The sequence below is a fragment of the Scomber japonicus genome, chromosome 12 (genome assembly GCF_027409825.1).
Source record: "Scomber japonicus isolate fScoJap1 chromosome 12, fScoJap1.pri, whole genome shotgun sequence".
In the NCBI taxonomy this organism is placed as follows: domain Eukaryota; kingdom Metazoa; phylum Chordata; class Actinopteri; order Scombriformes; family Scombridae; genus Scomber; species Scomber japonicus.
In genome coordinates this window covers 12,808,783-12,825,524 of record NC_070589.1, presented here as the reverse complement: position 1 = coordinate 12,825,524, position 16,742 = coordinate 12,808,783, and the positions used below count along the sequence as shown (strand labels likewise).

Here is a 16,742-nt window from a genome sequence, read left to right as displayed (position 1 = left end):
ACTGACTACAACTTGGGATAAAATAGTAATTATAAGCTATTCATTATTGCACATTATTGCAATGACAATGTTAAAAGGATCAACAAGTATTCAAACCTTATTAAAATACCCCAATAAAATAATGACACATGCCTGCATCACAAGGTATTAGGGCCCAAAGTGATTACTTAAATCTTCTGACCAAGAGCCAAAAATATCCAAACAATTCAATCTGAAATAATAAAACAAACAAACAAAAAGAGTTCTCTAATGTATTTTATTTGTGATGCTAAGACAGTAACCGACATAAACAGTTAATTCTGGACATGGTTTAACCACCATGATTAATGGTTTTATCTGCTTTTAATTACAGGTCTGGCAGCTACTGATAGAGGTGTAAATAAAAATGTAGACAAAATAACGAACCTTTCCAAAATAAAGAAATCAAATTAGAACAAAATATTCCGTTTATTAGCTACATTTGACACGATTAAATATTCCGACAACCTAATCCATGCTCTCCCTTGACTGCAGTGATCAATCAATAATTTGCTGTGATACTGAACAGACACCTGAGGAGAACCAGCTCTGCTCATACTTCCACTCTGTCCTCACTCCTCTTTGTGAAACAGACTCTCTGCATCCTGACAGGTAGCCAATGGGAGCGCCTTGTAGCACGAGCCCACCGCCTCCCGTGCGCCGTGTCCAGCGCGCCCATTGGGCAGAGTGATGGAACCTAGGGAACTCACACACGAGCCGCTCGCGTGCAGTCTCGGGCTCTATAAATAAAACCTGCACGCGGAGCTGCAAACAGGAGCGGACTGGATATCACCTTGGCGCGAAGACAGAAGTCACTTCAGACATTTGTCATCAGCAAACTACTCCTGTGGTTCTGCCAGGAGAAGACTGGACTCTTTGTTTAATGTTCTGCAGCATTCCTGCTATTTATTAGTATTTTTTTTTTTTTTTTTTTTTTTACTTTTTCACTCTTGGAAATTGTAAATCTGAAGATGCCAGCCGGAACTTTAGAAAGAACATCTCCATCTGCTGTGGCTGCCACCCCGGCAAGTAGCGACTCCACACCCGAAAAACCCCGGACTCAGACAGAGAGCAGAAAGGTATTTGAGCCTTTATTTTTTTCTTATATTGTTTAGCAACTCTTTATTCTTTATTTATTATGTTGAACATAGAGTAAAACTTTTTTTTTTTTCATTTTAAGTCTTCTAAACCAATCATGGAAAAGCGGAGACGTGCGCGGATCAATGAGAGTCTGGGCCAGCTGAAGACCCTCATCCTGGATGCTCTCAAGACAGACGTAAGATGCACTGATACCTAGTCACTTTTTAATACTAGTCCAGTTAGATTATGTATGTTATATGTCGAGGGGAAATACCGAAAAAATCTAAAACGAATCGCCACTTGTGTCATGTTTAGAGCTCCAGACACTCTAAACTTGAGAAGGCGGACATCCTTGAGATGACTGTGAAGCACCTCAGGAACCTGCAACGACTCCAGATGACCGGTATGTGAACACTATTTCTGGATTCATCATGTTGATATTTAACTTTAGATGGTAAATATGTTCCCACGGTCTTACAAGATTTATTGTTTTATTGCCTAGTACTACCCACAGCTAACGTTTTCACTGAAATTTCACAAGACTTATCTGGCAAAATACATTTTTAAAACAGCAGTATTAATAAATATTTCATAATATTTCATATATTCTTCATATCCATTTCTTGTAATATTCTTTTTCAGGATGTATACCATCTATCTATCTATGTATCTATCTATCTATCTGATCAGTTTATTTATGATTTATGTATTTGTATTTCCTACAGCTGCTGTGAACATAGACCCATCCGTCCTGAGTAAATACCGAGCCGGCTATAGTGAGTGCGTTGGAGAGGTCACCCGTTTCCTGTCTACATGTGAAGGTGTGAACACAGAGGTGAGGACTCGACTCCTCAGCCACCTGGCGGCATGCGTGACCCAGATCAATGCTGTGAACTTCTACACACCTCATCCAGGCCCACTGGGACTCGGACAAACTGGGACACAGATTCCAGCTGCGTCAGCCCCACAGATGCCTTGCAAAAGTGGCTCACCGTTGCAAGCCGTCCCAGAAGCGATGAAGCTGTATGGTGGCTTCCAGGTCGTGCCAACGCCAGATGGACAGTATGCCTTTCTTGTTCCCAGTGCAGCTCTTGCACCTATGAGTGCACAAAACAGCCATCACATGTCACCTGTTGCACCCCCAGCCACCTCAGATTCTGTGTGGAGACCGTGGTAGGAACTCAGCTTAACTGATTTTAGGTGAAAAAAAGGACTATCACACAGTGATATATATATTTTTGTACATTTTGTAAATGTTTTTGAGAGACCGATGTTTACACACATTTGTGTTTTTGTTATATGGACTTTGGGAGCTGTCTATGGACCTGATGCTTGCTGTGATTTTCTCTGTTTTTGATATGGCACAATTTGTTAGGCTCATGTGGGTAACAAATTCCTTTAAAAGCTCTTGAAAAGCACTGTTTTTTAGATTAATAAAATGTTTCTATGATGTTTACTACACTTTTGTCATGTTACTGCCTCATAAGTTTCATCCATCAGATATTGGATATTGGTGTCCATTTATTTAGAAGTTGAACCTGTCCTACCTTTAAAATATTACACTTTGATTCATGGCAGACTTGTTCCAATAACTCTTGCACAGCAGCTATTTAAGCATAGACCCCCTCATCTCTCCCTCAGCGACAGGGAAATGTTTTCTCACTAGAAATAAACACCTCCTCAATGAGGTAAGGAACCTGAGAGGTCATGTTGGGCCCAAAAGGCGTGCTGCCAGCCCAGTCAGGAGGGCAGAGCAGGTCTGTTGACACGTGCAGGTGGGTTTCCCATCCTGCCAGATGGGAAATCATGTTGAAATAGATAAGGCATGATTGTGAACCAACTGAAAGCGCTAAATTACGGCTTGACTGAGTTAGACACTGGTATTACTCAATGATTACTGTAATCACAGTTTAGAGAAACTTCTTGAAGTGTCTTCCCTGCAAAAACTGATACTTGAAGAGAACTGCTCCCATTATCCCACTTTTTTACAAAGCAGACAGTGAATCAGATTAAAAATGATTTGAACCCTTGCTCTTATTTTTGTACATTAAGTGTGTGTTTGCACAGTGTCTCATCTGTGAGTGCAGTCATATCGTCTATTTAGTGGACAGTTGATGAGCTGACGGTCCCAGCGTGTGTCCTGAGCGTGGTGCTCACACAGCAGGTCACAAGCAAAGCGTGACCAGAGGTCACAGGTGCCCCTCATTCACACTCCTGAGACAACGCAGCTCCAACAGCATGTTGCCCTATATCTGGCAACCCATCAACAGACCAGGCAGTCCATCACCAGAAGACAGGGCCTCCCTTTGACAGCATCAAACAGCGGCACCTCCAGAGCTAAACAGACTTACCAGACTTACCATGACCATTTATTCTATTTTAATATTCACGGAATTTAAGGGATCAGATAATGGAAGATAAAGCACTAACCAATATGTTTCTAAGTGTCTTTGAAAAACAGATTAACATTAACATTTTTCTGCACTCATGAATATATGTATATATATATATATATATATGTACATATATAAACTGGCTTTCAGCATAGAAATGCAAGTCATTATACTCATCTCTCTGTCACTCCAGAAGTCATTAGAACTCCTCACTTTGTGCAAATGATGCAGTCGATTAAGTTTACATCTCTGTTTTGGCACAGCTGAGGGAAGACTGGCAGTAAGGAGGACTAAAAGACAAAATAGAGCTCCCCCCTATCAGAGCATCCTTTGAGAAGACCCTCTGAAACACAAAAACAAAGACGGGCCCCTCAGGGGCTCAATGGCTCCTCTCTTTGTGACCCTCTCCATCTTCATAAAGGGCCTTCCCCTTGTTTATCCAGGAAGAGGTTTAATAGCTGGGAGGAGGGGGAGAGAGGACCATGCTGTCACTTTCACCGTACTAAAGAAGGCTTATTGTTGGCCGCTCCCAAAGGTCCTGGTTTTAAAGGCTTTGGAGAACTCTTCAGGCCAGGCTGTGCTCTTCAGATAAGAGGAGCTGTGAAGTGCTGACAGGTTGCCTCTATCAGTACTATATGTGATGGAGAACCTGGAATGGGTTTGGATGAAGCAGCTTCAACAGATGACCGCCATTCTTGAGGAAATTTGAACTGTTTACTGGTGTTGGTTCCCTCCCTCCATTTTTGTCCAAAGGTTTGTTATGCCCACTCCCTGCCCCTCCCCAGTCACTTAAGATGCCCAATTTTCCCAAACCTTGTAAAGCAGAGATTGGTAAACATGATCTGGGATGGGTGCGCCCCTTCGCTGTGCTCCATGATTGATGGCCTCCTCTCACAAACACAGTGGCAACAGTGACAGGTTCCCTCTGACACACACCGGAAACCTCCACCGCCTCCGCCTCTGTGGGTGAATTGGCGTAGTATTCTTCTTTAGAGTTGTTATGGTGCTTGATGGGGGTCGAAGTAGTCCACAGCGGTTCACATCAAGGCTAATGAATAGATTATGCACTTGATATCAATGGTGAATGAACAATGCTCTTTGTCCCTTTGCTCCAATTCATCCCTTTTTGATTTAGCTGGTTGTTTTTGAAAAACCAAGCAACATACTGGTGGAAGTGTAGCTTCCGGGGTTGGATTTAGTATCAACATGACACCATTACACTGGTAGTATAAAATTTATCACTTTGGACCCACACAGAGTGCTGATGGTGTGGCATTAAAACCAACTAACACTGGTAATACATCACGAGTCATCACATCTTCAAAAGACATGTTATTGAATGTCTGGGATGGGGGTGGGGGTCTTGTTTTCTTTGGCTTCATGCGTTTCTTGGCCATATGCCCATGAAGGCTTATGAAGAGGGCCATAAAGATACACTTTCACTACAGGGGTCCTTTCAAAGTCAAGCACCCCATAATACGGATGCGCCCAGTACAGCTGTAACTTTTAAGTCTGGTTAACTCTGCAAAACCAAAAAACCACATGAGAGACATCAAATGAGTGAACTCCAGATGATAAAAGGAGGCTTAAAGGATAATTCTAGTTTGTTACAACATGGGTCTTATTTTTGTAATTTTGTATTGGTACTAATAACTTTATACTCACCAAGTTAATTGATGAGATCATTGCTTAAGAAAGTTTCACTGAGGTGAGACATTGGAGCAGTCAGCTCATCAAACAGGTTTTTAATCAAACCTTATTTGCAAGAGACAATAAAGGTAAACACATTACTATTTGAATTTCCATCAGTTTCAAAATTTACTTTCTGGGCTTGAGCACACCCAGTGCAAGGAGGAATTATTTCTGACATTACTTTTGTTTTTCAAATATGTTTAACAATACATTTTGAATAGATAACTAATAGATATACAGAAAAAGTTAAACATCAGCTCCTGGAGGGAGTGGTACTTTCTCAAATACCAATATATCTTAGAGAGGAAAGTGGATGATTCAATTCAATAAAATGTGCTGCGACTGGTTAATTCATGTTTTTACATCCACATACATTTATATGATATGACCAGTGCCCGCAATATGAGTTTTCAGTGTTCTCTATGACTTACCACAAGTGATGAGATTAATGACTGACTTAGTGTGACATGAAACAAGTTATAGGGATCTCTTAACCTCTAAGATGATGTTTAAAACTGACTACATTAACCACAGCAACAGTTGTCCTCAGGGATAAAAGTTAAAGTATTTTTTTTACATACCTCAAGTTATTTTCTGAATTTCTGTCATTTAAAATGGACAGGGAATAAAGGGAATAATAAGAACACATTTGCATATACTTGAATCTGATTGAATAGTCTCTCACGGTATATAAAGAAGGCAAAAACCTGAGAGACCAACCTGGAACACTCCTAGCCTAAGCTACTTTAACACCTATACACTATGGTTTATGTGACTTTATGTGGAGACTGTTGATTGGCTGTAGTTCTTGTCATTGTTGAATGATTTGACTCACGGAAGTCCTCTTGATTGTTTTTTGTCATTGGTGGAACATGATTATCTAATCACTGTCTGATGTGTTACTGGGGTGTGGCCTATACCACGTACCAATGCTTGTTTCCTGTGCTGAAATATTATGAATAAAAGAGAAATAGATATGGAGCAACAATAATGTGAGACACTTTTTTGCTGTTCTCAGGTCTACTTTCAGTGATCAACCTCCTTCTACAACTCTGGGTTCTATTATATATTACTTTTGGTTTTACCTCCACATACTGTATGATTTAGACTATCTAGTTAAACTGTTGCCTGGTCCGAAATGGTTTGATCAGCTGACAGGTGTGATACTTGTTCTTATTGTCTGTGTATCCAAAATGAATAATACTAACATTATATCACCTTTCCTAAACAACAAATTTTGTTTCGCCAGATTGTGAAAATCCATTAGACCTTGCTTATTGCTCGTCTTAAAGGATCAGGCGGGTGATTTTTATATATTTTTCTTATTATCAAGAAATCTAATGTGCAGAGCCAAATGAACAATGAACTCATATTGTGTGTATATCCAAAGCCTGATATATTTTATTTCTCTGTGTCGTAGACATCCAATGTCCAAGAACATTTAAAAATACACCAGTGAGGCACATTGTTACACTAATATGTTCCTTCACCATACTGATTATGCTCAAGGTAGTTTGTTTAGAAACGACTCCAGAGAGTAGTTCTGTTTAATGCCTGAAAACATGTTTGTGTTTACAGAGTTTTTATTGTGTTACATATCACATCCTATTGACTTTATAGTCAAATGTACTCAAGTTCTTTGAGAAATTTAAAATGTAGTACAAAGTCAAAAAGTTGTGATATGTAGCACAACAAGCTACCGAAGCTCAGTCAACGGAGATTTGTTCCCACACATGCACACTCATGTCTGCCATAGAAGAATACACTCCAGTGCACCATACTTGTACATAGGATGAGTTCATCGATGGTTTGGTTCTGTGTATGAGGTGTGTTGACAATAAGAAATAAATAGAAAATTGTCCAGTCCTTTAAAAAAACGTACTTATCAGTTTGGCTACTTATACCCTCTGGAAACAAGCTGAAGAGCATCTGGACTAAAATCTATTAACTACTTTTTTAATAGTATAATTTTGACTCTAGCATTTAGATTACTTAGAGATTTTCTCTCGATACATGGATCCAAGACTGCAAGGTTTTTCCATGAAATTATGAACTAAAACATAATTTGCAAGATACACTCAGGCATTGTTTAAGTACGTCTTCAGATTGTGAAACAAAGGCCTCTTCAGAAATTACTTCTGCTGCTGGGAGTTGGAGTGTGGGAGGTATTTCAATTGTCTTGCAGCAAGTAACTGCTAGGTCATGCAGTGGCTCAACATACTAGAAAGATTAGTAATATACAATGAAGGGCTGAAAGCATGCATAATAAAAAAACTCTCCATCTAGGGGGCTGGGAACAAAACAAGTATAGCCGTATGAGAGCAGGGTCCAGAGGGCCATAGTACCCGATTCATGCTCCATAATTGTAATGTCATGATAAGGAGCTTATAGCCTCTTGTTATCCTCCAATAGGCTGGATAAGACAAAGGGCAATGTACCAGTATGCTAAAAGATTACCATTCTGGTGACATCTCCCTGTCCACTTAACACCCACATCAGGTCAGCTGTTCTTAATTTGGTCAGCAACACCAATTTAGCCTCCACCCAGGGGTCTTGGTGCACTGAGGGGTAAATATTGACTCTTGTTTGTAGGAAAGGCTCACATTTTGAGTGTGCAAAATGGCCTATTTGTGTTCTTGAGATGTTTGGGTCATCGTATCATGGATGATGTGTGTCACCCTCTCATTGGCTGAGAGACAGGATCAAATAGACATGACTGGTATTGGTTATCATTTCACGACTGGCTGAACTCATTTACGTGGTGCAGGGGGAAAACAAAGAGTGTGATAATTAGAGTAGAGAGAAATACTCCATTTACTTTTATGTTTTTAGCCTTTGTTTTTAATATTATATGACATTTTGAGTGATCAAATTGGTGGCACACAACCTGATCTGAAATTAGTTAACCTTTTCATATCAAAACCTCTCCTCTTGAATTCTTGCCCAGGCACTGAGTCTCAGATGACCTTTGCTCTTTGTCCTGAGGACCCTGCACTGCCCTCACCACCTCCCTCTTCACCGGCCGCTCTAAACTCTGTGGGAAACCCCCCAGTGCTTTGTGTTGTTTTGGACATTGTGTGTCTCACCAGATAATGTGTCCTCCCCTCTGGTTCTTTCCTCTCCCCTCTGAAGAGCTGCTGTGTGGAGCATGGTGTCCAACGCTAACTGCCCACTAAGCAGGACAGAGATGGGCTCTGACCAGGGGGGTAAGAGCTGCTTTTCATCCCGCCTCACAGGACAGCACTCAGACACTGCTGTCGTAAGTTTGCCAGGCAGTAAGAGTAACTGGCAGTTAAGGATACTGACAGATGATTTGGGTGTTGAAGATAACTCTGTTAACCTCTGAAACCATGCTGGAGCCTTCAGTGATTTCATTTATACAAATACAGCTAAATGAGCGCTCAAACCTGCATCACCTGATATGGTAATGGTTAGCAAACTGTGTGTTATTTTTACATCCAACTGAAATGGAGAAACATTATTATTCTAACCCTAAGCCTAACCCACTTAATGGTTTTAAGTCCATATTGTTCCTCCCCATGATTTAGTCTCTACAAACTTCCAAGAAAAATAGCTGTTAATTGCTAAACTTGTTCGCAAGCTAGTCGCTAACAGCTTTCTTTTACAGAAAACAGTTGATGAAAGTGGTGAGGCTCAACCAAAACAATTAGCTAATAATGGAGGCTAAATGTAGAAATGTAGAAACTATTATTAACAATTACAATGCAAAAACGACAAGTTGACTTCTTTTTTGTATATAGATTAAAGCTTTCTTTTCCATTATAAATAAAAAATCATTTCACTAAATAAAAAACTCTAAAAGTGCTCGACAGGAAATCCAACAACTATCATCACTGCCATATTTTATTGAAATACAAGTTGTTACACGGGGAAAACCTGATTAAATATTCACACTCCTGTCTTATGTACAAAATCATACATGGACTTGTTCCTCCTGTATTGAGCCAGTTCATAAAACTGGCATCAACATCTACACAGAGTGCAGCTAGAGGAGATTGTGTTGTCCCATTTAGAAAAAGTGCTTTTAGTCAGTCTGCATTTTCAATCAGGGCTGCTCGTGAGTGGAACTCCATTCCAACTCACTTTAGAAATCTTTCAAATTATGCTGCTTTTAAATTTTCTTTAAAAATGTGGTTTATTAGTAGTCAAAGCTGTCAACATTAAATTTTAGCGCTTAATTTCCTCCACGTTTGCTGCTCTGCCTGTCCCTGCTTTCTGATGCCATCCGTCACGTTGTCTGTCAGTTTATTAATTGTCTAGCACTGCTGTTGCTTTTTGTGCATGGCTTTTTATAATGTGTTTATTGTCTATGTCCTGCTTGCTTGTGGTCTGCTAGCTTGTTAGTTGTGTCTGGTATCATCAGTTTTGTTGATATGGTGTTGCTGCTTAATGTTATTTTTGTTTTTGTCTGTCAGCAACTGTCTGCTGTTTGAGCTGAGTCTTTGTTAGCTTGTGTGTGTATGGATGGATTTTTATATTGTTTTTTGCTTTTATTCAGATTTAGTCTTCTTATTTTTTAATATATTATTTGTATGCCTAAAACTAAATCTTTTTATATTCTTTTAGGGTGACTATTTAACATCAGTCCAGGGACAGCAGATGTAAAATAGCCCTTTGTTTATTCTGGCATGTTTACATTTTGTTAAAATGTTTTATTAATGCGCATTGTCCCTGATTTCTAAACCTTTAAATAAATAAAACAATGGAGTTCGTCAGGATCATAGCAGTCAGTTTTATTAATAGCAATCATCAAAAATAATACATTTCATCCATATTTATGGGTGAAGGTGGTTTGTTTGTCTCCTGTTCAGTTTCTTCTTTTAGCTGTTCTAAATCATTTATATGTTATTAACTTTGAACCCTTCTGCTCTTACTGAAAATAAACATGCATTTAATGACTTCCACATGTCTTGGTGCTCATTAGCTAACAGCGCTGTACTTTAAATGTTAAATGTTCTTTTACCCTACAGTTTTGGTCAAGAGGATTACCTACTCTTGAGGCCATCCCTCCGAACTCTGGAAGTAAGACAGCCACCACTTTTTGTCATTTGAATTGTGATGTCATTCAACTCGAACCGAGGACCCAATCGACCCTCTGGCCTTTGACCCTTATTAACTGTGGGTTAGAGTGCTGCATTCAAGGTGTAGCCATCTGTGGGCCTTGTTGTGTTGAGGCTTCCCTCCTCCCTGCTGCACTCTCACTCTATATCATCCTTCTCAGTATTCAGGAGCAATGGGGTGATGAGGGGAGTCTCAGAGGATGGTGACTGACTACTCTCGATCAACTTTTAAAGAAGCTCTGAAGTCCTTCATAATTCTTGCAACTCCACTTATCATCTTTTCCCTTCCTCTGAATTTGATGAAAAAGACTTAGCAAAGTCAAGAATCTCTTCATAAATTGTATATTTATCAGTATTACTGGAAATGAACACCTTTTATAAATTGCTGCACTTTGATCTTTTTAGATATTTTAAAGGTTAAATTCTTAAAACCATTAATTTTCCACTTTTTTTCTTTCTTTTTTTTTGCTTTAGTCCACTCTCCTGTTTCATTTGAAATTAATTTTCACCACTGAATACTCACTGTGCGATGATGGATGATGAAGGAAGTAAGGTGTGTGAATGGTGGGTTAAGGTGTTAAAATGTTCAGGTGAGAAAAACCTCTGAAGTGTGAACATTTTCGTTGCTTTGTACATATTTTTTTTTTTTTTTTTTGCATTTGTGTTCCATACAGTTAAAAAAAAAAGTTTTTTTTTTAGTTTTTTTTTTTTTTTTTTTTTTTACAAAAGCTCCAGATTAAAGAAAGTAAGTTCATTTGCTAAAACCATATGACCAAATGACACAAGAATTATGTATATTTTTGCCTTTAGGAAAGACAATGTTTCCTGCCTTTTCTAAATGGTAAAAGTGAATTTATTGACATTTTTAACATGTGCTGCTTTTCCAAAACGTATTGATTATTTCAAGTTACACAGCCTGTATTGAAATAGTCAAACATTCTGCACTGTCTTGATAATACTTCCTTGTCCTTGCAACCTCAGCTCACTCGTTATCAAGAAGGCTGAAGACAGTCATGCACTGTGTACATAAAGAGGAGAACCAGAGGCATCTACTGGATGTTAAACACAGTACAATCCAAACACATGTTGGCAGATGATTAACATGTTACTCACAGTTCCTTTTTGCGCTGACAGGATCTTAAAAAATAGTGGGTTGAACTTTGAACCTTGTAAGAAAAGGTTCATCCACCCCTCTTATCATTCAGCAGCATTCATGTATACTGGTTATCAGCTGCTGAGTTAGGGGTTTGTTTACAGTATTGACTCTGACAGTCAGAATGTGACTCTTAGTATGAGGAAAGACTAAATTCACATAAACAAATGATTGTAAATTTAGATAGAGGTGGAAATCTACTCTACAGGACCTTCAATTGTTGTCTCGTTGTTGCATTGAGAAGGTTTGGCCAACCCACTCTTCAAAATATGCTCAATAACACTACCGTCATCCTCCTGAAACTGTACTTTCACAGTCAGTGGAGAAAATGTATTTACTTTACACTTGATGGTCATGGTGTCAATGGAAGCCTGCAGGCTGCAGCTGCGGAGATCAGGCAGCTCATCCTGAGGCACCTGACACACCAGCTGGTTATTGTCAATGGAGACGACTGTCTGTTTCCTCAGAAAACCCGGGCTCTCACAGAGCACCTTTTCTAGCATCTCTACGTCTTGGCTGTTTTTTAGTACCCAGTCATGCAGATACCACAGGTGGCAGTCACATTTCCAGGGGTTCCCATGCAGTCTCAGTGTGTGCTGGATGACAAATGGTTCCAAGAGGCCCAGCGGTAGACTCTCTAGCTGGTTATCAGACAGGTAGAGCTGCTGAATGAGCATCTGGTCCTTAAACAGTTTGGCGTCTACCTTGCTAAGGTTGTTCTTATGAAGGTGAATTGTTTTGATGCTTAAGAGGTCATGAAAGATCACTTCTGGTAGGAAGGTGAGCTGGTTTTCAGAGAGGTCCAGATTCTCTAGGGCTGTAATATTTCTGAAAATGTCTTCAGGAAGGTTTGCAAGCTCATTGGAAGACAAGATGAGGTCAGTAAGAGATATCAAACTGCTTAGAGAGGACAGCTGTGTCAACCTGTTGCCCTTCAGGTTCAGCTCCATTAAATTTGAAGCTTCTGATCCAAACACTTTATCGCTGAAGGTTGTAAGAAGGTTTCCACGGATGTTCAGCACCCTCAGATTGGTTAACACAGAGAAGGTATCATCAGCAAGTTCTGATATCTTGTTCCCCTCCAAGTTAAGCTCTATCAGCTGAGAAACATTGTCAAATGTGTCTGATGAAATATTGCTTATGAGATTGTTGTTAATTTTCAGGATCTCCAGTCTAGCCAGACCAGAAAAAGTCTCTTTTTTCACCACTTCAAGCTTATTTTGGGACAAATCCAGGATGCGCAGATTATGCAGGCTCAGGAAAAGAAATGTGGGCAGATCTGATAGAATGTTGCCCCTCATCTGCAGAGTCTGTAAGTTTTTAAGGGAGTCAAACATGCCATTAAGCACCGTCCCAAACTTGTTGTAGTTGAGCAGCAGTTTTGTGAGGTTTCCCTGCTTTGAAAATGTCCCCAGAAATAAGTTCTCCAGCCAGGGGTTCCCACTGATCTCCAGCTCCTGCAGCTCCGTCAGAGTCTCAAAAGAATGAGAGTGAATGCTTCGCAGGCCATTGTTTAAAAAGATAAGCTTGTTGAGTTGGGGGCTATCCTCTAGGGTGTTCTGGAACAGGTAAGCCACAGCTGATGTCATTATGATTAAGTCCTTGACCTGCTTGGACATGTTTCTGGGTAAAGATGTCATGCGTTCATCAGCACACAGTACTTGAACAGGAGTGAAACACTGGCATTTGTATGGACACACATTTTGTGACTCTGTGTCGCCTTTGTGACAAAGAAGCAGCAGCAGGAGCAACGTCAGGAGCGATTGTTTGTCCATTTTCACTGTCAAAACATGAAAATAGGTTCTAAGAATGAAAGTAAATCAAAGTTGACATTGTTGTGACATAAGAGTACATTGACACTCATGATTAAATCTGACAAATATTCACAGAAAAAAGAATAAGTCACATTCATCATTAGAAACAACTGTGTTCTCTTATTTAAATAAATTAAATTCAACATACCTTTGTGTGAAAAAGATCAAGCAGCATTGACACTAATTTCCCTCTGGATCTTTGAGCCAGCTGACTGAGAGTACTCACGACACAACAATCCTGAATTAGGCAAGACAAAACCTTTGGTCAGTGGCCAACTCCTGTCATGCTTTAATTTACTCTCAACAGAAGAGATCAGCAGATGAGATCAGTAGATGTTCCTGTAATTCAACAAATCAGCACACAAAAAGAACAGTTGACTTTTAATTGTTGCTACAGTATGATACATAACTACAGTATATATATAAAGAAGATAGAAATGGATTTTTTGGTGCTTTTTTGAGGTTAGTTTGAGCAAAAGTCTGTCAGAGTTGAGTCACTGTTTACAAAAACAAAACAAACAGATCTGTGCTTTCATAACTCTTTCCAGTTATTTCCAAATACTAGTACAACTACTCCAATCTCTACTGATAAATTTGCTTATTTTATTTATTTAACCAATCTTGACATAGACCTTTCCAAAATGGGAGCGCAGAGTAGTTAACACAGAGTGACATGAAACATAAATCTGACATCATCATGTGAGACCTTGGCTTTTCAATGGTTGGGATGAAGGCAGTGTGTCCAAGTAAAGTTTGTAATTTAAATTATTTTAAGGGTTAGGGTGGATCATCTTTTGTTATGTGTCATTTCAGCTGCAATGATTAATTAATTAATTGATTAGTCAATTAAGCGAAGATTAATTGCCAACTATTTTGATAGTCCACTCAATTGGTAAAACAAAAAAATACAGAAATTATTTTGTTCACATTTTTCACCATTTAATGACATTTTATGGACCAAACAATAAGTAAATTGACAGATGAATTGATTGTGAAAATAATCGTTAGTTGCAACTCTATATGATAGTTACATCTTTCATTTATTTGGCTCTGTAAGTACAGCAGACTTGAGATGAGCTTTGGGTTTCCCACTGAGACACTGAGTCATTAGAGTTTCTGCAGCAGACCATTACCTCCACTAGGTGTCATACTCTTCCTCCTGACCTCAGACAGAGGTGATGGTATTCCTGGATCCTCCCTCCCCTCTAGCTTACTCCTTGAAGATGCACAGGTAGTCAGCACTGCTTGGGAAAAGATCCCCCCGCCAAAAACCACCAGTAACTACAACAAGGAAGTTGTTTTGAAGATTTTTCAATCTCTACATAACTAGGAGGATTTTTAAAAACTTTTTTTCCATTTTACTTTGCTTGGTTTAACAATGGCCAACGCTGGAATACAGCTTCTTGGCTTCACTTTGGCCTTCTTGGGCTTCATTGGCTCCATAGCATCCACAGTCATGGTGGAGTGGAAAGCTTCATCATATGCAGGAGACAACATCATAACAGCTCAGGCGATGTATGAAGGGCTGTGGAAGAGCTGTGTATCACAGAGCACGGGTCAAATTCAGTGTAAAGTGTATGATTCACTTCTTCAACTACCAGGTAATGTTGGTTTACATGTCATGCCTTTTAACAATGAGATCCCCTTACAAATATCAACATATTATAGTATATCACCAGTGTTTACTGATGAGCCTATAATTATTGTTTATTAAGTAAATTTCCTTCCTCTACAAATGTTTGGATGTGGGAAATGAATGGATCATGGCACCATGAATGGTGCATTATTTAAGGGATATTAAGAACTGATTTAATAGTGAATTCATGAAATTGATTTATGAAAGGTTTTTAGAGATTTAAAACATCATGTAAAACAGGAGTGTGTAAAATTCTGTGGTCATTCAAATTTCCCTAGAGGTGTAAGAAAGTGGCCTCTTCTCTCTACAAGACCTCATGCATGCAGAGACATGTCAGTCAAATACCAGCAGCCTGCTGATCAAAGACAAACAGACTGAACAAAGGACATAGAATGAATAAGAAGGATATTAAGTTTTCTTTTACTGGGCTTGATAGTGTAAAATGTTAAAGGTAAATGGATTTATAATTTATATATAATAAAATGCTCATTCATCAGATATATAAATATCCTCAAATGAATATCTTGAGTACCAGTCAGCTGGATGTTATCTGTGTCCCTGCCTGCTGTAAACAACAAGAGGTACACTGAGATTGAATAAAGAGACTCCTATGGCGATTAATTAACTATATTCTAGGTGCTTTGCTATTTATATGGATCATGATAATAAGTCTGAACTAATTGTGGCCACCCAGATGTTTTTTTTAAAGAAATAGTGGTGTTATCACTGTCTGTAATGCATGAAGGTGTAAATAACTTTACAGATTCAGTTTAAAACCTGCTTTAATAAAATGACTTCGGTCCACAGGGATTGTACAGGGCACACGTGGGCTGATGTTGTCCTCCGTCTTGCTGTGCTTCATTGCCATCTTGGTGGCGACGGTGGGTATGAAGTGCACAACCTGTTTGGCAGAGGAGCCACAGCAGAAGGGCAAAGTGGCTCTAACTGGAGGAATTATCTTCATTATTTCAGGTCAGAGGTCATTCAGGCACAAACATGCAAGAACACACACTGTCTGAACATCAAAACTGGCTTTTTTATGTAAAGAAGATGGACCACAATGAATGTTTTGTTTCAACCTCTATAATGCAAAGATGCTTGAACATGATTTAGCTTGTAGTGAAATGTTTTTCCCGCTCATGGTTTTCCAGGTCTGCTTGCTCTGGTGGGAACGTCTTGGTATGGCCACAGAATAGCAAAGGATTTTTATAACCCATTCACTCCAACCAACTCAAGGTGAGGTCACCTTCTTCTGCCATTTCACAATACTGTAATTATCAGGTATTACTACAGTTGTGGGCAGTCATTCAGGAGACAGACACTCAGACATTTATCATGCGGTTGTTCATTTAAACTTTTACATACTTTTTATACTTGTGTAACAGCTTGGATGATTGCTGTTGAATTGATGTAGGTAAATACTCTCAACTTAATGTGATGTGTGCATCATTCACAGGTTTGAATTTGGAAGCGCCCTATATGTTGGATGGGGAGCTGCCTGTCTCATCATTATCGGAGGGGGGTTCCTCTGCTGTAACTGCTCCAGTGGGGGCTCAGGAAAATCTCCACGCTACCCACCATCCCGTTCTGCAGGCCAGCCGGACAAGGACTACGTCTAGACGGACTTTAACTCCATCTTTAGCCCCTGCACTGTCTTTACAGCAGCTATGTCTTGCCACTGTCTGTCATGTATGATTCAGCTTGGTGTAATGTTTTGCAGCATGTAAATTTGCAGGTGTTGTGTTGTGTTGGTGTATGTTTATATTTGTTGGGATTTTTTGGTAGCCAGTATAGAGCACACATTTAAAAAAAAACATCCAACTAAAATCTTGTCAAGGATCCACTCAAATCATCGACAGTTAATGTCACTTTGAA

At 39.4% G+C, this 16,742-nt stretch overlaps 3 protein-coding genes across 3 annotated transcripts; 2 read left to right on the top strand and 1 right to left on the bottom strand.

Moving 5' to 3' along the window:
• The first annotated feature begins 986 nt into the window (after window positions 1–986).
• LOC128368807 (transcription factor HES-1-like) lies at window positions 987–2,275 on the top strand. The gene is made up of 4 exons (XM_053329691.1): window positions 987–1,097; window positions 1,199–1,294; window positions 1,414–1,501; window positions 1,824–2,275. Exons 1-4 carry the CDS (start codon window positions 990–992, stop codon window positions 2,273–2,275), a joined length of 744 nt encoding a protein of 247 aa, XP_053185666.1. The 5' UTR covers window positions 987–989.
• A 7,647-nt stretch (window positions 2,276–9,922) lies between these two features.
• On the bottom strand, window positions 9,923–13,494 carry zgc:153913 (carboxypeptidase N subunit 2). Its single transcript, XM_053329618.1, has 2 exons — window positions 13,380–13,494; window positions 9,923–13,197 (listed from the first exon to the last, which is right to left on the bottom strand). The coding sequence occupies exon 2, from the start codon at window positions 13,190–13,192 to the stop codon at window positions 11,615–11,617; it is 1,578 nt and encodes a 525-aa protein (XP_053185593.1). The 5' UTR covers window positions 13,193–13,197; window positions 13,380–13,494; the 3' UTR covers window positions 9,923–11,614.
• A 1,115-nt stretch (window positions 13,495–14,609) lies between these two features.
• cldn1 (claudin 1) lies at window positions 14,610–16,486 on the top strand. Its single transcript, XM_053329675.1, has 4 exons — window positions 14,610–14,832; window positions 15,675–15,839; window positions 16,019–16,103; window positions 16,324–16,486. Exons 1-4 carry the CDS (start codon window positions 14,610–14,612, stop codon window positions 16,484–16,486), a joined length of 636 nt encoding a protein of 211 aa, XP_053185650.1.
• The last annotated feature ends 256 nt before the right edge of the window (window positions 16,487–16,742 follow it).